A 23,563-nucleotide genomic window follows, 5' to 3' on the forward strand; every position below is an offset into this window, starting at 1 on the left:
GACTGTATTTTTAGTCGTGGAGTAGTATTTTAAGCTCTATTTCACAAATGCTATGTACGCAGTTACACTAAACACATTCCTACCAATCCGTAATAACTCCTGGCTAACATGTTCATCACATCAGCACATTATTTATTAATGGGGGTGTGTGACTGCAGTGCACAAAGCGTGACAGTAAAGACAGCACAAAACAAACTGGCATTAAAAATTGACAGTCCCTGGCTCTGCTGAGCTCTTCCACTGAGGCAAAGGGCTGGTCATTATTTTTACCCTTAGTCCACCCAGCCCTGGAAAAAAGATGCCTTCTGAAAGGCCCCTTGGCTTTGTAGCACCCAGGAAAACCTGGTATTTCCCACCATTGCATTTTTACCTCATCATAGAACTCTGGACTCTGGTTGTGATGCAGCACAGCAGCGTACGCGTTTGTGGTCAGGAGATGCCCTCCGGGTTTGCCGTATATACACTGGGAACACAAATGAAGAGCTGAATTCAGGCTTGCTCTCACCCTAAATGAGCTGGCCAAATGAAAACAGCTTTCCTGTAGTCCTGCTCAGCCCGGCTGGCACACAGGACACAGCAGCAAGTGGCAGCCCCATTAACAGTACCCACCTTTAATGGCCTGGCATCAGCTTCATCTGAATCCCTGAACTCAACGCAGACAGCGATATTCCTTGCCTGAAATGGGGGAGAACAGAAGGATGAGCCATTGCTGCAGGTCAGCAGCATCACCCCGTTACATGCTGAGCCTGCTCTCCAGGTCACCCACCTTTGCAAACACCTTCTGGTTCTCATACTTCAAATGCAAGGGGTAGACATAGAGATGGTTTTTGTAGACGGTGAAGGGATAACAGTATTTAGTGACTTCTGGGACAAACTCTTCCACTTCAACCGCAACGTCCTCACAGCTCTTCTCAAAAGGCTTTATAGGAATGTAAGAAGCTGTCACACAATCTGGAAGAGAAAGGAAGCTTGGGTGAGTGAGCACAGCCTACATGAAAGGAAATTCGTGGGTCTCAAACCCTGCTCCACTTCTCACCTGAGGATTGTGTGTGCTGACCGGGCAGCAGGATTTGGACCACTCCTGCTGAAATGATTAAGGGAAAATTCTCCCCTTGATCATGCAACATCCATGGAGCAAAATGCAGGAGCAATAGCAGGAGCAGACGGGTGCAAGGACAGCACAGGGCTCTGCTCTCCCAGCCAGGGGGACTGCAGAAGTGGCACTTTACTGTAGCTCTGGGCAGAGTCAAAGGGTCTTGTGAATGACCCATGTCTGACTAGGGACGGCCGCTCTGCCCAGGACCCGCACCTCGAGCCTGCCAGGAATGTGGCCCATGAAGTTACTGCTTTATAAATCCTGGAAACATCTCCTGATGTTTGTCTTGGTTTCTTTAAATGCAAAGTAAAGAATCACACTGACCACATATGTGAAGCCCTCTGGTGTTAACAGATCCAAATTGCTATATGAGATTGGTGTAACAGTAACAGCAAAAGCAGGCAAGTGGCTTCTTTTAGGTTTAGGATGTAATGGCCAAACAGCAGACAAGATGCACACAGGTAAACCTCTGCACTTGGACCACATCCCTCCACAGAACCCAACAGAAGGACTTACGAGGTTGTGCTCTTGTTAATGAAATAGCAAAACTGCCCATACAGGGATTAACTCCTGAGGCTAGAGCCACCAGGATTCATTTGAAGATCCAAGATCCTTACTTGTTAAGTCTAGCGGGACGTCCTTGATGACAATACGCAACTGGGCTGGAATGACCTGTAGTTTACTCTTCTCTGGTCTGGGTTAGAGAGAAAGGAACAAGAGTGTGAACCTTGAATGTTCAGGTGCTGAACACATCAGCTTTCTGTTACCCTCAGAGCATTGTAGAAATTGTCCTCTCATGCTTCTGCTTAACTGTTCTATTACCTGCTCAGCCCCTGCCCCAGTCTCTTACGCTTACTTCTTATACTCTGCTAAAAGCTTCAGCATGTCTTCATTGGAGAGCTTGCCACTGTCTTGCTTGTACAGAGGCGAGAATTTCCCCTCAGCATCCAGAGTGCCCTGGGAGTCTTTGAAAACTGGCCTGCAGAAAAGAGGAGACACCTGTCTTCAATGCTGGTGAGCAAGCAGACCCTGGGGTCTTTGACCCATCAGGCTGCGGGGCAGGTTCAGTGCCCTGTGACTGCTCTGACCAACACCAGACCTCCTGAGCACTCCCCCATCCCCACACACCCCCCAATCCCCCACATCACATAACTGCATGGGACATCACCATGTCCCTTCTCTCCAGTGTGAGAAGGACACACACAGTCCAGTTCCAAGACTGGTCCTCAATCCCCAAAACCCTTCAATCCCCCCCACTAACACCAGGTGGTGAAGTATCTTCCTAGTTGCACACAGGGTCAGAGCATGGAAATTCTCCTAGGAAGGGAATGTGCAATGAAGACCAGTCTCAGGACAGACATCAGCTTCCTCCTGAACCCAGAGCAGGAGACTGGATTCTGCCCTGAATGAATACTGGTATTATTACCCTTGAAAATAAAGGCTGCGGATGTCTGTGCACAGCAAGAACATTAAAGCATCCATATTCCCTTTCTGTGTAAGCACCTTCCCCTGAAACTCACAGGAAAACGGTTCTAGGGATGCAGGACAACGCAGCTCCCCACATGAGGCCACTCAACTCCTTGGTCTCAAAACGCAGCTCTTTACCCAGCAGGAACAAATCTGAAGCCTCTCAAAGTCAATGCCCGAACAGAGCCCGCTGCTAGGCTGAGGCTGCCCTTGAGGGGCTGTGTGCTGGCTCCCAGGAATAAGCTGCATCCCAGAAACACCAGGCTGAAGCCGAGCAGCCAATGTCAAGGGCAAAATCCCTGTACAACCCCAAATCCCTGCCTGCTGCGATAGCCATTTGGTGTTCCCATGTCAGTACCATCCCTTTGTCAGCATCACAGAGCAACTCAGCGATAGGAGGCAGCGGCAGGGGACTGAACTCGCCTTCAGGCTTTCCTCCGATGTGTGATTTCAGGGAACGAGCATTGATATGCTTTATCAGTCCCAGTAAAGCACAGTGCGGCAATGGGATCACTACCTGGGGTCAGTCCCAAGAACATTAATTAAAGCAGAGCCCCACACAGGAGCCAAGCTCCAGCTGATAGCCACTGCCAGGCCAGGAGGTCCAGCACTCTCCTCCCTGCCCTGGCAATGACTGGTGCCAGGAGGGAATCTCTGCGCTGATTCCCGCAGCAGCACAGGATGGTGTTATTCATCAGCCCCCGGAACGTTCCGCCCCTTAGGCCAGCAGCTACAGGTCAGCAAGGAGGTTACTGCTTTCCCAGCACTGTTTACTCCTTCAGATTTCATTTCTAATTCTAGACAGAGCATTCCAGGCCATCCCCATTCTGCCTTGGGAACCAGAGCCAGACTCTGCCCTCAGCTGCAGCTTCACCGACGTCAAGCCCTCGGTGCTTTGCCCACCCACTGTGACCGTGTCCCGGGTCATGTCCTGGATAACCTGCAGCAGCGGCTCTGGCTGCAGCCGAGGTGCAGCCCGCGGTGACTGACCTGGCCGCCCAGCCGAAGGGCATCCGGTACTGCCCCAGACGGCTGCACGCCTGCTTGGCCACCTTATGCACCTTCTGGGCAGTCTGCAAAACACAAGGGGAGAGTGTGAGCACCATGGAGCCCCGGGGGAGGAACTGGAAGCACTGCACTCCCCGGGGAGAAGCAACTCTCCGTACGCTGCAAGGCACAACTGAGCTGAGAGACATCCCTGTCACTGCACACCAAGCACAGCTGTCACTTTTGCAGAGCAATAGCAAACACTGGACTGAGATTAGCTATTAGACTGAGCTGAGCTCTTAGGCAGAAGCTCTTCCCTGTGAGGGTGCTGAGGCGCTGGCACAGGGTGCCCAGAGAAGCTGTGGCTGCCCCATCCCTGGCAGTGTTCAAGGCCAGGCTGGACACAGGGGCTTGGAGCAAGCTGCTCTAGTGGAAGGGGTCCCTGCCCGTGGCAGGGGTTGGAGGTGGATGAGCTCTAAGGCCTCTTCCTAATGTCTAATCTCAGTCTCCCCTCGGGCAGGTTAAAGCCATTCCCCTTGGCCTGTCCCTCCGTCCCTTGTCCCAAGCCCCTCTCCAGCTTTCCTGCAGCCCCTTCAGGCACTGGAGCTGCTCTCAGGTCTCCCCTTCAGGAGCCTTCTCTTCTCCAGGCTGCCCCAGCCCAGCTCTCTCAGCCTGGCTCCAGAGCAGAGCTGCTCCAGCCCTCGCAGCATCTCCGTGGCCTCCTCTAGGCTCACTGCAACAGCTCCACGTCCCTCTTTGTGCTGGGGTAAGACACTGTGTGTAGCACCATGGAACAGTGCAGCCCACTTCTCTAGCCCTGGAGTGTCTCACTCTTGCTGCCAGCCCAGGCTTTGCCTTGTTGAAGTGTAATAGGGAACAGGCCCCCATGCCCCAACCACATGGCTCTGTCTAAAACTCCTCTGCCTCTTTTCAGGCGAAGGAACCAAACCTCTCCCCACAGCACAGCCGAAGCCAGCCCTGCAGCAGCACAAGTACCTGAATGGATGAAGACCATTTGTCAGAACGAGCAGCCCCCGTTTCAGACCACACTACCCCCTGCAGCAGCAGACAGCATTACTGAGCAGAAACTCTCATAGCCCCATCCAATACCTTCCCCGGGTCCGAGTTCTTCATGTACGGCTCTGCACAGTGTGTGATGCTGCCCTGCAGCACCTTCTCCACACGGGCCACCAGGAAGATCTCCACATGTGGGTCGGTCACAGAGAAAACCCCCTGCAAGAGGCAGAGAGCAGGCTGTCAGACAGCAGGGCACCCGACCTGCCCTGCCCTGCCCACAGCACACACAGCCCCTGCTTTGGTTGCTGCTGCGGACGGGCCATGGGGGCTCACAGGGCTTGAGCATGGTCAAGTCTTGAAAAGCTCTACCTGGAGCTTTGCCTATCGTTGCCAGTGAGCCCAAAGCAGCAACTGGCTTGAGACACTGACCAAAACCCCCCCAGTTCAAGAGAAAAGGTGACTTCAGCCTCTCCACACAGTGGACTACACCACGTTGCAATACTACTGACCAGCCACAGCCTCAAAAGGGATGCAGACTGAGGAGAAAGTCAGCTCCTTACCCGTTTTATGTAGCGCAGGGAAGCCTCAGGGACCCCGTGCACAAGGCTCTCTCCTGGAGAACATCCCTTGGTGCCCTCCGCGCTGGATGCAGCGTTATCCATCAGCATGTCCCGGACAGACGGGGGGTTCAAGTCCACGTGGAAGTCAGCTGAAATCTTGCAATTATTTTTCAGGTCAAATAACGCCAGGCTCAGGAAAAAGGGCTCGACCTGGAAGCGTGATTGAATACGCGTCAGAAAACCCCACTGCACAGGCCAGCACTGCTGAGGAGCTGCATGTGCCAAGCCTGCCAACTCCTCTGTAGCTCCTGACCTTGAGCACACAAGGCAAGCAGCAATAATTCCATGTGTTTTTAATTCACACATCCTAGCAGGCATGTGTGCATGCAAAGATACAAACAAAGGCCTGAAGACAAGACTGTAGCGTGCCTGAGACATTACAGCATGACTTGGAGGCATTACATCAATACTAAAAACATGCTGGTTAGGTCAGACTCTGGCCCGATTAGGGACAGAACAACAAGAATCCCTGCTCTCAGTGACACATTCATCTGCTGGGGTTACCGAGGAGGAGCTGGTGCATGAGCTCTGAACTGCCAGAATGAACCAGCAAAGCCTTTGCAGCTCTAACAGGCACCAGACAAGGTACCATCTGCACTGCCAGGGCTGCTGCTTCGTAGATGCTTTCTGCTGCTCCAGCACCCTCACATAAAGGGCTGACTCCAAAGGCAGGACATGATAATAGGGGTTATGTTTTGGGAAGAAAGACTGGAGGAGCCTGGTCTGTTCAGCCTGGCAGAACAGAGGCTGAGGAGAGATGTGATAGCTGTCTGCAGACATCAGAGCCTCAGCAAATACAAGGAAGAGGTTTTTAGGCTAAGGCACAACTTTGGCACGGTAACAAATGCATATAATAAAGTGAACACAGTTGTCTGGGAGTGCTGGGCTGTGAATACAGTTAGTCTGGGAGTCAGAAGGTTTCGGAACAAGGAAATCCCTTGCCATAAGGGGAAATGAAATAAAACACAGAAGTGAGTGGTTTGGAGATAGAGCTTAATCATTTACCAACAGGACTTTCACAGGGATCCAGAACATGGCAGACACAAACTCCCCATTCCCCATGCCTCTGAAGTGCTGCTTTCCCAGCAGTCCATGTTCCCAGCAGGCTGAGGCACACCAGGATGGACCCTGTCCCCAGACACCTTTTTGGAACACCAGACTACCAAGGTAGATAAACCCCTCAATGACCCTGCGCCAGTGCTCACTGCTTGCCCAGGTCCCATCGGAACCACCCCAACGGGATGCTTTTATCCACCCAGGTTAACCTGCTGAGGGTTCTTCTTGGCAGTGAGGATACAGAAGACAAAGCAGAACACCCCAGAGCAACCCTTACGTTGGTGGGTCCTCCTTCGGCCCTGTCATTGAGCTGAGCGAGGAGGTTGAGGGAGAAGTCCTGGCAGATCACTACGAAGCGCCTGCTGCTCTTCTCCTCAAACGGCTTCACGTCTGGCTCCATCCCTGAGAAGTCCAGTCTCTAGACAGCAAACAAGCAAATCTGGTCTCATTAAACAAGAAAACAAAGGCCTGAATAATGTTAAGGGGTCACATTATGGCCAATACCATCTTAATAATCTTTTGTTCAAGTCGTACAGAAAGTACAAGACATTCACAAATGAGCGCCATTTGGGGATGTTACACAAACGTATTCACGGCGTGAATTCATGAGGATGTATCAATTTTTAGCAATCTGGTTTGTAGAGCACAGAAAACTAAACCTCAGGATGATTTCAGTTCCTTCCTGCTTTGCTGTAACCCTGGGGATCTTCCCAAACACCATTTAGAGCTTGGGGAAGAAAGCAGAACATAAGCTGGCGCTACCCTCAGGAAAGTATCTTCCACTTTGAAGATGTGACTAGCTTAAGAGGTGGTTCCTGTGCCTGAAACAGAGAGAAGGCACATGCCGTTGGGATGGTGAACACCTCCTCAAAGTGGGAGGCATTTCTAGATGCACAGCAATAACTGCCATAGTTAGAAACAACAAAGACTGCCTGCAGAGCCAGCTAGAAAACCCAGTCTTGATTATAATCAGCTCCTTTCTTTCTAACCCTGAACACCCGTGCCTGGTCTGTGCCTCAACATCCACCCTTCTTGGAGAAGAGATACACGTGTCCAAAACACCACCAGCTAGACAAGACCTTCGCCATACCCATCATACTGGGCAGTGGGCACACACAGCTACCAAACACCCCTGAATAGCAGCACATCTCTTGGAGACTATCCTGCACAAACCCGCATGCCAAACCTAGGGAGCTGATATCTCCCAGTCAAGTCCTTCCAGCAAAATAGGCTGCAACTGCTTATCTGATTGTGGGAAACTCTTCCCACTGCTTCCCCTGTTTCTCTTCAATGAGGAAAATATGTTTTAGGTCTATGGTCCTGCTCCCAGTTTCCTTAGCACCAGATGTACAAGGGTGCACAGACAAACCCGGATTGACCAGAGCAGCGATTCTGGATGCCAAGTGCTGCAGCAGATCTGATGACCCACAGCAGAATGAAGAGCTCTGGGTATAGAGGGAGGACAATGAATGTAGCTGAACCAGGTGGTTAGGTGAAAACACCCAGATCTTAGATGCTCCACGCTGAATAATATCTCCATGGTCTCCTGGATGCTTATCCTCTTCCTGTTAAAGACTTTAAAGAAGGAGCAAGAGAAAAGCTCAGAACTAAACCTTGTAAAGACTAATTACATTTCCTTGTTAAACCAGAAAGTTCTTTTTCACAGCTGTGAACAAGCCAAAGCCTGTCACAGAAGGAGAACCAGAAACCACCAAGTAACTTGGAACGATTCTCTCCAACTGTACGAACAATTGCAGCCCATTCCACTGAAATCCCACACCTGGACCTTGGCAGAAAGCTTAGCAAAGATGTCAAAGCCGAGAGGAAAGCAAGGCAATAGCCAATGAACTCCTGCCCCAGAGCACGAGAGCAGCACGGGGTGGTTTTCCTGGTTGTATGGGCCCTACATCTGAGAACTCTCCGAAGACTGAGACTCTCCCTGTAAGCCACTCGCACGGTCTTTAACATCACTGTTAGACTCCAGACATGCTCAGGCCACGTGGGCTGCAGGTGTCCTTGCAATACTTCTACTGCTTCTGCAGCCATGAGAACCTCCCAGACACCCAGATGATGGGTTTGAAATCCAGCAGCATCAAGAAGCATCATACAGAAGCCAGCAAAGCTGGAGGGAGGCCACGTGTGGGGCTGCTGTTACTCTTCCCTTTATTTGAGCTATCACCTGAGCACTGACATGTTCAGCTCTCGCATGAGCTGCCCTTCTGTTCCACAGCCCACTGGAACACAGTGGGAAGAGGGGAGGCAGGTCCAGGGAACAAAACCTCGCATTTACAACTATGGGGATGTTTACCTGGACTTCTGGGTCGAAAGAAAAGAGGTTTTGTCTTCCATCGTTTCTGCTCAGTTTGTTCAGCTGCTCTGTTTCTCTTCCGTACTAGGACAAAGGAAAGCACTGGTATTACTGCCTGGCCACACAGGGCAAACACTCGTTATTTGCAAAGAATGGAAGCAAAACAAAATAGAAGTTTTCAGGTTTCCTTTGTGGTACGTGAGATGATCATAGAATCCCAGACTGGTTTGGGCTGGAAAGGACTTTAAGATAATTCAGTTCCAGCCCCCCTACCAAAGGCAAAGACCCCTTCCACTAGAGCAGCTTGCTCCAAGCCCCTGTGTCCAACCTGGCCTTGAACACTGCCAGGGATGGGGCAGCCACAGCTTCTCTGGGCACCCTGTGCCAGCGCCTCAGCACCCTCACAGGGAAGAGCTTCTGCTTTATCTAACCTGAACTTCCCCTGTTTCAGTCTGAACCCATCACCCCTTGTCCTGTCACTACTGTCCCTGATGAAGAGCCCCTCTCCAGCATCCTTGTAGCCCCCTTCAGACACTGGAAGCTGCTCTGAGGTCTCCACGCAGCCTCTCTTCTCCAGGCTGAACAGCACCAGTGTTCTCAGCCTGGCTCCATATAAGATATGCTCCAGCCCCTGATCATCCCCATGGCCTCCTCTGTACTTCTCAGCTGTAGCCACCAATGCTGTGCAGTGGCAGTAGAGCAATGTGGCTCTGCCAGATGAGAAAACAGACAGAAGCAGGGAACCACAATGCATCATAAACAGAATGTGGCTGCCACCTAACTGCCCCTCTGCTCTCATGGCCTGGACGGCCACCTCTGCTGAGCAGGAATGAGCACTACTGACCACAACAGCCCTTCATTTGCTCTAACTGGCTCTTCCTTAAACGCTCTACGCTTGGAGGCAAGGAAAATGCAGCCTCAGATCACAGAGCTCCATCCATGAGACAGGCAGATGAGAGAACAGGGACCCCACCAGCACTTGGAGCCTGCATGGCTCCCCCAGAGCTGAAGACACAGAAATGGAAAACCCCTTTTTATAGACATGGAGGAGACAACTGTCTACGGGCTGGGAGAGCGTCCTCTGCACACACAATACCTTCATCAGCTCTGGATGCATGCTCCTCTCCAGGCTCTCCAGGATGTTCTCCGTTTTTCCCTGCGTGCCCGATTCATCATCTGCAAGGACACAAAGAGCAGATGTTCAAAACAACTGCAGGAGCACTGCTCTGCCAGAACGGATCCTGCAGTATTAGCTTAGAATAGCACAGAAACACTTCATGGGGACTTTTCCACTCCTCTGAAGTGAGATTTTTCCATACATTACCAGTACCAGAGTGTTATTACAGCCTGCTAGGTCTTTCCAAAGCAGAACTCCAGCACAGAGCCAATTTTCCAGGAGTCCTGAAAATTTGCCACGGATTTCCCATCCAGAAGGAGGGTCATATTTCCCACCACTTTCATCCCTCAGACTATTGTCTCCATTATACTAAGCCCTTTCACATGATATCATGTGTCAGCCACAATTCTTGCTATTGATACAGGAAGACAAACACACGCTTCTCCAAGCACACTGCTCACATCCTCCTGCACAGGGGTGAAGGTAGGTTGCTTATTTGTAAGCTGACCTTGCACAGATTCCACAGTGTCTTTCTTCTCCTGCACCAAACTCTCAGTATTGCTCTGGATGATCTTCCTCAGAGTCACCAGCCATTCTTCCATCTCCTGCTCAGTTTCAGCTGCCAGGTAGTGGCTGTACTTGTCTATTGTCTTCAGTTCAAACGCGTAACGGCGCATCTTGGGACACTGAAAAGAAACAAGAACGAGAAAGATCTGTGTTACATTTTGCTCAGCACCTCTCTGTGGAAGCATCCTGAACTGAAACACCATGAGGCACAATGCCAGCACCCTTGCTGACACCGTGCAGCCTCTTCTGCAGCAATCACGAAGGGCTTCATGGCTGCAATCAAGCCATTGGCAGCTCCACGCTTGACAGCTACTCTGAAAGTGGAAGAGAGCCAGACTGAACCACAGACACTGCACTGAAGAGCCCAAGCAAGCTCCTTCTTCTGTTGTCAGACCTTTAATGTTTACCCAGAGAAGCAAGGAGCTGGATTTATCTGACACAGTAAGTAATGGTGCACCCCAGGACACTTAGAGGCACCTAATTAAAAGCAAGTGGTTCAATACAACATCTCTGAGCTCTGTTGGCCTTTAAACAGCATTTTCCAACTGGAAACCAAGGCAAACCTGATGTACACCCATACATCACTGAGGCATGTGTACTGCTGCTTTTCCTGTGTTCAGAAAGACATCGACCCTGTGTTCAGGAAGCACACAGCTCCAATTCACCCACGCTGAAGTGAGTAACTTAAGCTCCCTGTACTGGCTCCATGGCACTTGGAGCTTCCGCAGAGGCAGCAGCAGAAGGCAAAGCAGCAATCCACTGCTGCACTTCGCTCTCAGCATAACAAAACAAACCCAGGTTTAAGCTCTGTACAAATACCTGCTCCTAAAACCCTACAAGACCACCGCAGGCTGAAAGTCCCAAGGGGTTGCATGTTTCCATGGACTTATCGGGATGTAACGGAAGAAACAAGAAGCTGATGTAAGCAGCAAATAGAGGAGGAAGGTGCTCAAGACTAAGTCACACCAATTACTGGCCTCAACCCTCTGCCGTCTTGGAAGGCACCTGAGCTACGATAACCAGGTAAAGGAGATGGACAGACCAGGGAGAGAGCAGATGAGGTAGTGAAGAAACGCTTCTATTTTACTCCGACAGCAGCTCTCCACTTGCTGTCTTCTTGGCCAGAAGTATGGCACCCTCATGGACTGCCCTGCCTGCATTTTAATAGGATGAACTGACAGAGCAAGCCAGCTCTGGGTTAGTTTGCAAATCCGTATCTTCACCCCTCAGTGGCACAGACCTTGGAGAGATGTCTGTCTCAGAGCTAGCAGTGCATCAGCCCATGTCCAGCTATGCAGGAAGCACACCCACCTGAACGACATCATTGCAAGCATCCAAGAAAATGCAGCCTTTGGATTCCTTGGAAATCTTCTCATCTTTGTAGGAATTAAGAATATAGGAACCATCCGTGAGTTGTGACAAGTAAAAATACCTCCTCTTGAACACCTGCAAAAGAAAAAAAAGTCTTGCTAATGCAAGTATTCACTCTGTTGTATACCATAAACTGCAGCCACAGGATGTGCCCTCCTGCTATTGAGAAAACACTGGAACAAGAAACACTTAAGACCCTGGAGTGTTGTGATTCACCCCTTTGAGTACAACTGGTTTTCGTAGGGATTTCATCATCTTCTTTAACTCTAATGTCCTTGTTGTTATAAGTTTGTCCATCTAAAGCAAAGCCCCAAAGCTTTCAGCTCCCCTCTCAGCTGGCTCCAGCCTCCTTTATCTTTACAAAGTAATGCAGCATGGTACATTCAGATCAGCTCACTGCTTGAAGATGCATCCCAGCCTAGAGCAGGTATTGCCAGAGCCTTTTTGATAAAGACCTTAGTTAGAATTACAAAGCAATTCTCTGGAAGACTTTGGAACAGACATGTGGAAATTCCTAGCACGCAAATGCAAGCCAAGGGACACTAATCCATTCAACGGCTTGGGGCTTTGTTGTTTGGTTTTGTTACGATTTGCTTTGTGTTTTTTATATATATATATATATATATATATATATATACACACACACCTATTTTTCGTATGAAGTGGCTTGGCTCAGTGTTCAATTCTCATAAAGCAGCAAGCTTGGGAGAAGTGAATCTATGTTTGAGATATTGACTTCTATGAAAAAACCAAGCTCTTCACTATCTCAGAGCATCTCCCTTCACATTTGTCAGCCAAAAGGCTGGCTATAATTCAGGACTTTAATTCAGGAGAACATTTTGGCAGCAGTTATGACAGCACCATATGCTGTCAGGCTGTAAGGAGCAGGGTGCATTTCACAGTTGCTGGGTATCTGTGTTAGGAGAACCATGAAGGAAGCTGCAGCAAGCAGCACTGTGAGTATTTTCCACTCTTCTGCATATCTGGAAGATCTACAAATAAACACAACATTTTTCATCCCAGATGGGAGACTCCTGGTAATTTCCTGCTCCCACCACTGCTGACACGAGCACGTGTTCAACAAAACCACTCACACAGAACTGGAAGGGAGTGTTGTGCTCTGAATGATAACCTCTGGCATCATTTAGATGACTACTTAGCCACAGAGCTGCTCCAAGAGCTGTTTTAATAAGATTTACCTAAACCTTTAGTCCAACAAAGCATAAAAATACATGGAAAGCTAAGTATGCTAAGCATTAAGCCAGCTTAAACACTGATTTAGCACTTCACTGAATCAATGTCAGAAACTCTGGCAGTGGATGTTACAGAAACCCATGACAGATCTCTCTTTAGATATTACAGGGTTGATACCCCTTGTGGGTATGGGATTTCACACTAAACCATTTGGCATCTTCTGAATTCTGTTCCAAAGGAAATGTAGAAGCAAGCAGCAAACACTATTCCTATGATCCTTTCCCCTTGTAAGCACTGCTGTCAGAAATAATTGCCAGAAAACTACGCTCTTTTGAAATGAATACTAGAAACCTGGGAACAGAGGGGAACATCCGCTCTGATCGGGCTACAGATGCTGCTGGTGAGCACTGCAATTGCAGAGGGATGGCTACAGAACTGGGGAGGTCCATTAGGGAAGGCAGGGAGCAAAGGGAGAGGAGGGAGGAGAAAACTGATGCCCTGATTGTAATGCAGCACACTGACATGCTGCAGAGCAGACAGCGAGAGCTGGGCCAAGCCAGGGAAGCTCTCTGCAAAGGAAAGGTTACTCTGAAATCAAGGTTTGATGGCTGTACCCTACTTACAGCTTGCTCACGGGCTGGCTCTCCACATGGTCAGCAACAATGTGAGGTACCAACCACCCAGCACGTGGCAGCGATGGAACAGCCAGCACCCAAGAGATGGATGCATGTGCTTCTGCTATGGCACAGGAGCTTCTCAACATGGTGATAATGCCGAAGACGTCCGAAGTCCTCAGGTTTCTTGCATGTGCCTTAGGAGGTGTTTTGTAAGATACAGAAGTGACCAGGACCAGCTCAGAAAACAGCTGCCGATGGCTGGTACTTTGAGTTTCACAAGAGACTGTGGATCTTATTAATGGAACTGAAGCCAGTGTAGTTCAGAGAACATCTCTGCAGGGTGGGTCTGAGGTGCTGAGCACAGATGCCAACAACACCACAAGAGGCTCAGTCAAGAACGAAGCCAACTGACTACTTTCAGCATGTATGATACCTCATCCAGAAGTTAAAGGAGCAGAAATGGCTTCAACCTTGCTGCTTGGAAAAGCAGAGCACCAGAAAACCCTGCTCTGCGCGTGGCCTTCAGGCTCATGAGTAATCAGTTTAAAACTCCACTAAATTTAGCACTATGAATGGCTCTGCTCCACCTCTCATGAAAGCAGAACTCAGGAAATCTCAAAAAGCTCGGTTCAACAATATCCTCACAAAGCAGCCTCGCTGCAGCCACCCTTCAGCTGCACAGTGGAGGGTAAGTCCCTCATCCTCTCTATGCTGTCGGGAGGCAGCTGCAGGGTGGGAGAAGAGACAGGCTCACTGCCACAGCAAAAACCTGAGCTGGAACTGCTGAAAACCTCCATTGCTCAATGTGAGCCCTGTCATGCTGGATCACGCGCAGTGTTGAACAGGAGACAATGCAGCTGCTGCTTCTAGGTCAGTAAAGCTCCATCTCCTCGGTGATATCACCCCTGCTTTTCCAGCTAAGACTTGGCTTGCAATTTAAAGCTGGCCTCCATACATCTTTCCTACCAGCAAGGAAACCATCAATTCAGAGGAGTCTTTTCTGCAGGGCAGCTGTTTCAGTTATTTAAATCGCCTTCCTCTTCTGGGCCTCAGCTGCTCATTCAGAAACAACCCTGGTTTACTGAAACAGGCCTTTCTGTTCAGCTTGCTTGTCACGAATTGAAGTGCATGGGTCTTATATTCTGGGGAGGGAAGGGGCGAAAAGCTCTTGCCAGACTGGGTTTTCCAGTCCACCTTGGGATGCTCCACAAGAGGGAGAGATGCCCATCCAAACGCAAGCCTGCACTCCTGAAGCGGTCTGAGCTTAACCTCGCGCCTTGTTCACGATGAGCACAATGCTGGATTAAACTCACCTTCATGGTAACAGTGATGGTGCTGTTCACATTGGCTTTGTGCAGCCAGCCTTGCTTTATCACCCCACCCTTCTGCGAGCACAGGGAGGAGGAATCCTGAAAGAGAGCAAAAGAGGCCAGGCTGGACACAGGGGCTTGGAGCAAGCTGCTCTAGTGGAAGGGGTCCCTGCTGCGGCAGGGGTTGGAGCTGGAGGAGCTTTAAGGTCCCTTCCAACCCAAACTATTCTGTGATCCTATGAAAAAGAGGTGAACTGCCTCCCATGCAAACTTCCCCTTGGACACAAGGATTATCTCCACCCTGGGAAACAATACTGCTCTAATTACAGTGATACAACGACACATGTGTACAACAATATGTGTGTAACACGGGCAGCTACACATACAGTGGTCTCACAAAAAACCATCAGGGTTATCTCTTTCCAAGAAAGAGGCAAAACAGGCTAGTTTGGGTCACCTTTAAAAGGACAAATTACAGCTACACTGCCAGAGCTGCACAGCAGTTTGCAGTGAGGAAACGCACGGTGGTTCTTACACAGCGTTTCAAAAGCTTGGGGGAAGAAGGAGGTTACCAAAATGGAGGTTGCAAAATGCAGAACTCCAGCCCTATTGTGTCATTTCCCTTTGGATAAACCAACTCTCCATTCTACATTTAGGTGAAAACCCCCAGGCCACAACAGGTGGAACATAGCTGCACATCTGATGAACCAGAAAGTTTCAAGTGAGCAGCCAGGCTGTGCCTGGTGTGTGAGCTGGGATGCGCACCTCTGCTCCTGGCCCGTGGTCCCAGCCAGGGAGCACAGCTCTCCATCCATACCCAACTGTGATCCCCACTGGGGAGGGAAGGCAATGAGATCCCAGACTGATGAAGAAAACTTGCCCTGGGACTTGCAGTGACTCAGCAGCAGAGGTGGACCTGGGCTGTCTGCCCGTGGGCTGTGAAGGGAATGGTTTGTATTGCCTCCTGCGTCCCGAATGGCAGGTTTTCACTCTTTTCTTGTCAAACTTCCAATGACAAAGTAAACTTTCTGGTGCTTTATTTCCCTGGGTAAAACAACCCGTGATTCCTCCTTTATATTGGTTCACCTTTTTCCATCATGAGACTGCTTTTACTCAAATTTCCATTACAGAATTCTAATGCAAATGTCAGGAAACTGTAACAGAATCCTTCAGATATGGCCATGCCAAAACATATAAATGACAAAATAGCTGCCAAAGCACTTGGACTACTCCTTGCCAACCAACCTCAGTAACTTCACTTTGTGAACACTGACCAGAAGAAAAAAGGTTTCCACCCAATTTTGATAGCACATTTGTGTCCTTTCACTTTTTCCCCACCCCTGGCAGTGTCGAAGGCCAGGTTGGACGGGACTTGGAAGTGGATAAGCTTTAAGGTCCTTTCCAACCCAATCCAGTCTATCATTCTATGCTATTACCATACTGCACAGCTCTGTCTCCAGCCCATATTAGGTATGATTAAAGAGGTACCACCTCAAGTTAACAATGTAATGCAACCCAACTACATAGGAAAAGAGAAAACTAAAACATTTCCATTTCCAAAGAAGCCATCCCAGTCCAACCCGAGGGGCACTGAGAGATACACAGCAACTGGGAGGACATGCAGCCAACAGCCCCTTCAAATCTTCAGCTCCCCAAGAAAGAAACTTCCCTTTTCCTTCATCCTCAGCAGCAGCAGCTCAGTGCCCTGTGGGTTTTAAACAGCTGAGCTAAGCTCTTCCCACCGTAAACTACAACTTCCTAATGCCATGGGTGTGAATTAGGCTTCACGTGGTACTTGGGACAGAAAAATGCTCCCCTCCCTTTTGTAGCAAACATGATCTGCAGAGGGAAACACAGCATCCTCCAAAATGAGCACCAGGATGGGGATGTCCCCACTGCCAGAGCCCCCAGCTCACCTCAGGGAATTGCTCCAGGCTTGCAAATCTTCCCTGCGACCAGCTGAGTGCAAACAGGCAACTTCCAGAGGGAGCAAACCCCTGGAACACTGGCACAGCATACAGGGAACAGGACTGACACGTCCGAGTACCTGGGGTCGGGGTGACTGCTTGGGAATTGCAGGTTATGTGCTAAAGGAGGACCCCGATATCACAGTGTGGTTGGAAACCAAATTGCCCACTTTTCATTCTGGACATGAAGAATTTACTTAGTCATTGCTTGCCTTCCTTTTTTTATTTCCTCTGCTGCACTGTTTCAAGTAAAAACCGTTATATTAGGGCTAATCTTGCAGATATAGGAGACCCTTAGCTCCAAGAGATTACCCTGAAACATATCATACTCTGAAATATGTCACTGGCTCAGTTTTGGTCACATCTTCACAGCACAGAACATCTCATCGGAACACCACTGCTGGGAACTGAATTCTGACTTTGCCTTGTGAAATCTGCTTTTTAACAGAACTTACAGTGGAACAGGTGAAAACAAAGCAAGTACCTCCTCACCTCATCCTTTTCAAAGTCTTCATCGATTTCAAACACATGACTTGGAATCTTGTCTGGCCTGAAGGATTTGCTGAAAACACAACACACTGTTATTTACCATGACTGGGACACGAGGGTCCTGCAGGCCAGCAGCCGATGCTGGATCCAGGAGGAAGAGCCAAACTGCAGACTAGAGAGCACATCAGAGCTGTCCTTCTGCAGGAGGCACGTCCCCGTACAGCTGCAGGAAGCTGATTTCTGAGTGCATTTCATGGATATTAAGCACAAGCTGTATGTAATAAGCTTGCTCCTTGTTAGCTGATTCTGCAGGGATTTTGCTGACTTGCATTTATGCAGCACAGAGATGCAGCAGGCCACTTTATCTTCCATTGGAGCACACGGCTCCCCATCACTGCAGCATTAACAGCAATACTGCATCCCCAAATGAAGCTGTCCAACACCCTCCAAATGACAGGGGCACAAAGATCTGCTCGGCACGAGCACACCATGTCCAGCACACACAGAACATCAGCCCAGGGGGACAAGGAGGCTCTCAGTTTGGGATGAGCAGACACTGCCAACAGTATTTATCCTGCCACAAGGCCGGTCTGTGGGGCACCCTCATCCCAGACAGACACTGGTGGACAGGATGCGAAGTGATGAAGTAAGATCCCCATGGCAGGGCTTGGAACTGGATGAGCTTTAAGGTCCCTTCCAACCTAAACCAGCCTGGGATTCTATGATCCATGCTGACAATATTGTCAGCATCTCCCTGGCAGAGCTGAATGCCAGCATTGTGATAACATGAACCTCTGGCCCTCTAGCTTTCCCAGTGACATACCCCTGGAGGGAAGGCTGCTTGTGAGACAGGCATCAGAAAGGGTCCTGTTAAGCCTCATCAAACCCCAGCCCTGTGACCATGCATTAATATTCCAAGGGAGCACAACACCTACCATGGCAACATCCGAAAGTCTCCTGAGTATTCCTCATACTTGTAGTTCACCACGTGCCAGTCTGAGCTGTAGGTTTTAATGCACTGAAAGGAAAACAATGCAGCTCTTTGAAAGCTACAGCAAGCAAAACAAAACCATGCACAAGGCTGAAAGGCTACAGACTGCTGGGTGAGGGAAGCACAAGTGGAACAGGCCTGACCAAGGCTGCTCCTCTTGCCTGAGGGAAGGCGCTGCGCGGACTCCTGTCCCTACCTCTTTGACGAAGAGACTCTGAGCTTTCTTTAGAGCATCTTCTGGCACTGTCGACTGGACAGTCCTTCTCTGTCGACTGATGACTGAGATCTGCAGGGAAAAGAACACGCTTTCAGTGCAAACTGGGTCTTCAGGGCTCGATACTTGCTTTAAATCAATACTGTGGTCCCAAATCGCCAGTGGGTCATTTTGGCTTTAGGGGTCAGAAACGCAGCCAACACGAACATGTGGCAAAGAGCAGAAACCTTCCAAACGAAGCAGGACTGGAGGCAGGTGAGCCTCAAGCACGAGAAAGAGCCAGCACTAACTCACAGATACATCCTCGATGGGGAATATCAGCAGGTCCCGGAGGGGATCGCTGTAGATCTGAACCTTGCGCTGAAGGATCACGTTCTCATAGTCCAAGGGTTCAACCACTTTCGTTTTTTCCTGGAGAAAAAAAGAAAGAAGATGAAGAATAATATATATATATATAAAATAAATAAAATAACCAGTAACTAAGATCTTGTGCTTAATTTAGCCTGACAATTACACAGCACGGTGTGGACTGCTCGCTAATTCAGCAACAGGCGAGGCAGGTAACGACCCATGTGCATGACTTCTGAGAGGGAAACGAGGGGCTAAGTTATTTGTGCCTGGTAATAAGCCATGGGAAGAAACAGAGCTTTGTGCTGCTCTCGTCCAAGCACAGCCTCTAATTCCTTAATGGAGCAAGAAATGCTCCTGGGCAGGCCACAGCTTTAGCAGCTGCTTCAGTCTCTTTACATTGGAGCAGCTCATCCGTGTTGCTCAGAGGAAACACAGCCTCTGGCGCTGCTGGGATGAGAGCAAGGCGGCTGCTGTGACCTCCGGGGCAGGCATCTCGCCTGTGGAAGGAAGCACAGCATCCCCCTGGAAATGCAGGGAAGCCCTCTCCATAAATCACACCTCAGCCAGAGCCAACGGCTGGGAAAATCTGGGGCCTGGTTTTGCTCTCATTTACATTTCTGGGAAGCAAGAGGAACTGCTGCGAAATCCCCAGTAAAAATATCAGAGCATCGTTACAGTCACTGCTGAATTACTTTTATCTGTGCTACACGTCAGAGAACCCCAGCCTGGTTTGGGTTGGAAGGGACCTTAGAGCTCGTTCAGTTCCAATGCCATGCCACGGGCAGGGACCCCTTCCACTAGAGCAGCTTGCTCCAAGCCCCTGTGTCCAACCTGGCCTTGAACACTGCCAGGGATGGGGCAGCCGCAGCTTCTCTAAAGGGAAGCCAGAAGAGGTTTGTAAGCAAAGCAGCTGCTCACAGAGGGCTGTGTCCTGTCTCCTGCCTGCCACCAAGGAAACACAGGCTTCTCCATCCCTCCCAATCCATGCCTGCTGCTCAGTGGGGCCAGCCATGCTCATGCCCCTGCAAACAGACCGGCAGAGTAAGGAGGAAGACATCATAGATACCTTTTGCCCTTTGTCCCACCCTAGTGCCCCGTGTCCCAGCATGGCTGGAGATAAAGCTTTAAGCCCTGGAAATGAGCTTTCAGAGTCTTAGTTTTGCTGAAGAGCTTGGTTGAAGCACACACCTCCTGGCATCCAGGAGCCTCGCGCTGCCCGCTGCTGTCACAGCAGCAGATGGAACCCATCACAGTCATTATCAGAGCAGAGGAAAAACTATTACACTAAAGTAATTAGAGTCTTAGAAACCACAAATTCCTCCATGGGGAAAGCCAATATCCAGGCACAAAGAGAGGCTGCCAGTCCAGCAACAAAATCAGCCTGTGTCTGCAGGAAAACACGTGCAGTGCTGTCAAAGGTTCTCTGGCACACACATGGCAGCTGAGTGGAGACCTCAGAGCAGCTTCCAGTGTCTGAAGGGGGCTACAAGGATGCTGGGGAGGGACTCGTCATCAGGGGCTGTAGAAACAGGGCAAGGGGTGATGGGTTCAGACTGAAACAGGGGAAGTCCAGGTTGGATTTATCAGGTTAGACAGGGGCAGCAGCCCCCAGCTCAAAGCACCGGGATCAAAATCAAAACCTGTGGGAAAACACCTCACGGGGGCAAAACCGAACCTGATTTTAAAGGGAGAGAACAGGAGCACGGTGTGCCTGCCCGGAGAAGCACACTCACCTCCTCCTTACCTCCGGGTAAGCATCACCCACCTCCTCCTTACCTCTGGGTAAGCATCACCCACCTCCTCCTTACCTCCAGGTAAGCATCATTCACCCCCTCCTTACCTCCAGGTAAGCATCACCCACCTCCTCCTTACCTCCAGGTAAGCATCACTCACCCCCTCCTTACCTCCAGGTAAGCATCACTCACCACCGGTTCAAGCCCCCCATACCAGCCTGTGCCCCAAAACACATGCTGCTTTCTCTGCCCTTCTGCATCTGCCCTGAGACCGTTGCCTCCCCCAGCACAAGGAAGAGGGTCGCAGGCCTCATTCAGGCTGGGTCACGAGGCTCCCCTTGGACAACACAGAGGGAAACAACAGCCTCTCTATTAGAGCAGTGACTCTTCACCAAGCAAGCTGGCTGACATTTGAACAGGAAATTCAATGAAACTACTGCAACAGAAACATGCCCACGGACACCAACGCAAGGCTCGGCTTTGGCCAAGCAGGGGCACAAGGAAAACCCCAAGGAAAGGTCCTGATCCTCAGTGCCCTGCTTGTGGTGCTGCCCTCTGCCAGCCTGAGCACAAATCCTCACTAGACAGAAACCACCAGAGAGCCTGAAGGAAAGGCTGAGCGAGGGAGTTACCAGTACCCAAGAGGGGGGAAATCTTTAGAAGTCAGATTCGCTTCTCACCTTTCTGCATCCATCTGCAAAGCTTATAAAATTCCTTGTATTTGCTTTCCAAACAAAGGCTCACGACAGCTGAGAACATTCACGTGGGAAGGACAGCAAAGGACATTTCTATTTTAGCTTTCATTGCCTGAAAACCAGCAGCCACCTGTGTTCTAGAGCTCCGCATCTGTATATAATACAAACATGCTGGTATTTTCATTATAAGAATACGATTAATTGACATTAATATGATTCTTCCCTGGGAGGGTGCTGAGGCGCTGGCACAGGGTGCCCAGAGGAGCTGTGGCTGCCCCATCCCTGGCAGTGTTCAAGGCCAGGTTGGACACAGGGCTTGGAGCAAGCTGCTCTAGTGGAAGGGGTCCCTGCCCGTGGCAGGGGTTGGGGCTGGAGGAGCTTTAAGGTCCCTTCCAACCCAAACCAGGCTGGGGTTCTATTGACAGTGTTTTTCTGTGACTCTTTGCTCCCACAATTACAACAGGTACAATCCAAGTGAAGTGAACGTATGGGAAAAGTGAATGAAAAATGTTTAATTCAAGCTGCCCAGCTCTCTCAGCCTGCCTCCAGAGCAGAGCCACTCCAGCCCTCGCAGCATCACCGGGGGGGGGCACCTTTAACCAATGTGCTTGTCCCCAAGCGCTGACACAAGCTCCATGGTGGCTGCCACCGCATGTTTCCCATTGTACAGCGGAAGCCAAGCCCAGAGCAAACCCTGACCCAGCACGGGAGCTGCATCACCATCAACTTCAGCATCTCAGGGCGCCAACAGCCAGCACAGAGACACCAACACGCACGGCTCCATCCCCACCCAGCTCCACCAGCCCTGCAGTGCTTCCTCTGTGCCTTCCTCTGCACAGCCCTGAGGCCATGGGGTTTTCTCACTTCCTCAGAAACAAAGCTCTACCCCGTGCATGCACCCAGCTCACAAAGTACCTGCAGACACAAGGGACAGGAATATTAAGACTCCAGGGAGACCTGAGAGCAGCTCCAGTGCCTGAAGGGGCTGCAAGAAACCTGGAGAGGGGCTTGGGACAAGGGATGGAGGGACAGGCCAAGGGGAATGGCTTTAACCTGCCCGAGGGGAGACTGAGATGAGCTCTTAGGCAGAAGCTCTTCCCTGTGAGGGTGCTGAGGCGCTGGCACAGGGTGCCCAGAGAAGCTGTGGCTGCCCCATCCCTGGCAGTGTGCAAGGGCAGGTTGGACACAGGGGCTTGGAGCAAGCTGCTCTAGTGGAAGGGGTCCCTGCCCGTGGCAGGGGTTGGAGCTGGAGGAGCTTTGAGGTCCCTTCAACCCAACCCAGGCTGGGGTTCTGCAATTAAATTGATGGTTCTTTAGAGGAGCTAAAAGGAGAGGAGGAAATCACATGGCCCACGGGTCCGTATTAATGTATTATCTCAGGCTTTACAACACTGCCCCATAATTTAGCAAGCATTTTACAGCTCCCCTATTTCCTGCCTCTGCTGTTGCAACCCTGTAACGCACTAAGGTGGAAAACTCAGCAAAGGCCTGATTTTGAAACAGTTCCCAAGGGGCAAAATAGGTGAAACGCACAGAAAACAGGAGGAAAAGGCAACCTGGGGAACTTGTTCAAACATAGAGGGGACAAAACCAGAAGCGTACAAGTACTCTTTGGACATACCGGTCACCATCATCACTCCCGAGGCTGGCAGCAGCCTAGGGCAGAACAGGACCATTCCCCACTGCAATGCGCAGACTGGAAACTGAGGATGCCTTGCAGGCACCAAAGAGAACTCCCCATTTCTTATGTGGCTCATGGAACCTGGCAGGACATGGGAGAATTTAAATGGAACTGAGAAAATTCACTTGGCAAACAGCATGGGCACATGGAGCTGAGACATTTCTACCCACAGCGAAGCTTTCCAAAGGCAGGGATACAGAGATCTCTACTCAGGGCTCTCTCAAATCATGCGGTCTTTAACAGCTTTCTGGTTTTAAACAGCACATTTGCGGCTCTTCCCTTTTTCTGCCCCCAGCTCCTGCACTCCCATCTGATCCCATGGCTCTGCTCCGATTCCAGCTTGCAGGAAGGATGCAGAGCTGAGTTGCACACAGAATTCATCCTTCCAGCAACCCAGGCATAAGAAAGAACAATGAAAAGCAGGGTACCCTGAGCTTGGTCATCCAGTGCCTGCAACCACCACAACCCTGTGCAAAGGCAGAGTAAAGTCTGTACCCCAAAGACTTGGCATTCAAAAGCACAGGAGAGGGAAGAGGTGGAATGGGAAGCGAGGGAGGCAGAGCAAGCGGAGGCAGTGTGAGTCAGCACACATGGCAGCAGGCACAACTGATGCAGCCCTGCTGCTGCCAGGAGGTTTGTGGGCTCCTCAGCAAAGCCATGTGGATTCCCATAGAGGGAATCAGGAGGGAGACGAGGAAGCAGCTCTCAGCAGGTG

The 23,563-nt window shown here is 50.3% G+C and overlaps 1 protein-coding gene across 6 annotated transcripts in view; it reads right to left on the reverse strand.

Annotated features, from left to right (window-relative positions):
* DOCK11 (dedicator of cytokinesis 11) overlaps positions 1 to 23,563 on the reverse strand; it is a 68,579-nt gene that overhangs the window by 35,298 nt on the left and 9,718 nt on the right. For all 6 annotated transcript variants that reach the window (XM_061446235.1, XM_061446236.1, XM_061446234.1 and 3 more), the window contains exons 2-19: positions 18,683 to 18,799; positions 18,371 to 18,460; positions 18,119 to 18,201; positions 17,187 to 17,256; positions 14,731 to 14,826; positions 11,547 to 11,681; positions 10,177 to 10,354; positions 9,648 to 9,727; positions 8,552 to 8,635; positions 6,521 to 6,661; positions 5,128 to 5,337; positions 4,661 to 4,783; positions 3,554 to 3,636; positions 1,953 to 2,075; positions 1,714 to 1,790; positions 767 to 951; positions 610 to 675; positions 371 to 463 (exon numbers count right to left, since the gene is read on the reverse strand). In XM_061446235.1, coding sequence (XP_061302219.1) covers positions 371 to 463; positions 610 to 675; positions 767 to 951; positions 1,714 to 1,790; positions 1,953 to 2,075; positions 3,554 to 3,636; positions 4,661 to 4,783; positions 5,128 to 5,337; positions 6,521 to 6,661; positions 8,552 to 8,635; positions 9,648 to 9,727; positions 10,177 to 10,354; positions 11,547 to 11,681; positions 14,731 to 14,826; positions 17,187 to 17,256; positions 18,119 to 18,201; positions 18,371 to 18,460; positions 18,683 to 18,799 — 2,034 coding nt within the window. The remainder of the gene's footprint in view (positions 1 to 370; positions 464 to 609; positions 676 to 766; positions 952 to 1,713; positions 1,791 to 1,952; positions 2,076 to 3,553; positions 3,637 to 4,660; positions 4,784 to 5,127; positions 5,338 to 6,520; positions 6,662 to 8,551; positions 8,636 to 9,647; positions 9,728 to 10,176; positions 10,355 to 11,546; positions 11,682 to 14,730; positions 14,827 to 17,186; positions 17,257 to 18,118; positions 18,202 to 18,370; positions 18,461 to 18,682; positions 18,800 to 23,563) is intronic.

The sequence above is a fragment of the Pezoporus flaviventris genome, unplaced genomic scaffold (assembly GCF_033815535.1).
Source record: "Pezoporus flaviventris isolate CSIRO_AGI_PZ_B2104156 unplaced genomic scaffold, CSIRO_AGI_Pfla_v1 ptg000005l, whole genome shotgun sequence".
NCBI classification, from domain to species: domain Eukaryota; kingdom Metazoa; phylum Chordata; class Aves; order Psittaciformes; family Psittacidae; genus Pezoporus; species Pezoporus flaviventris.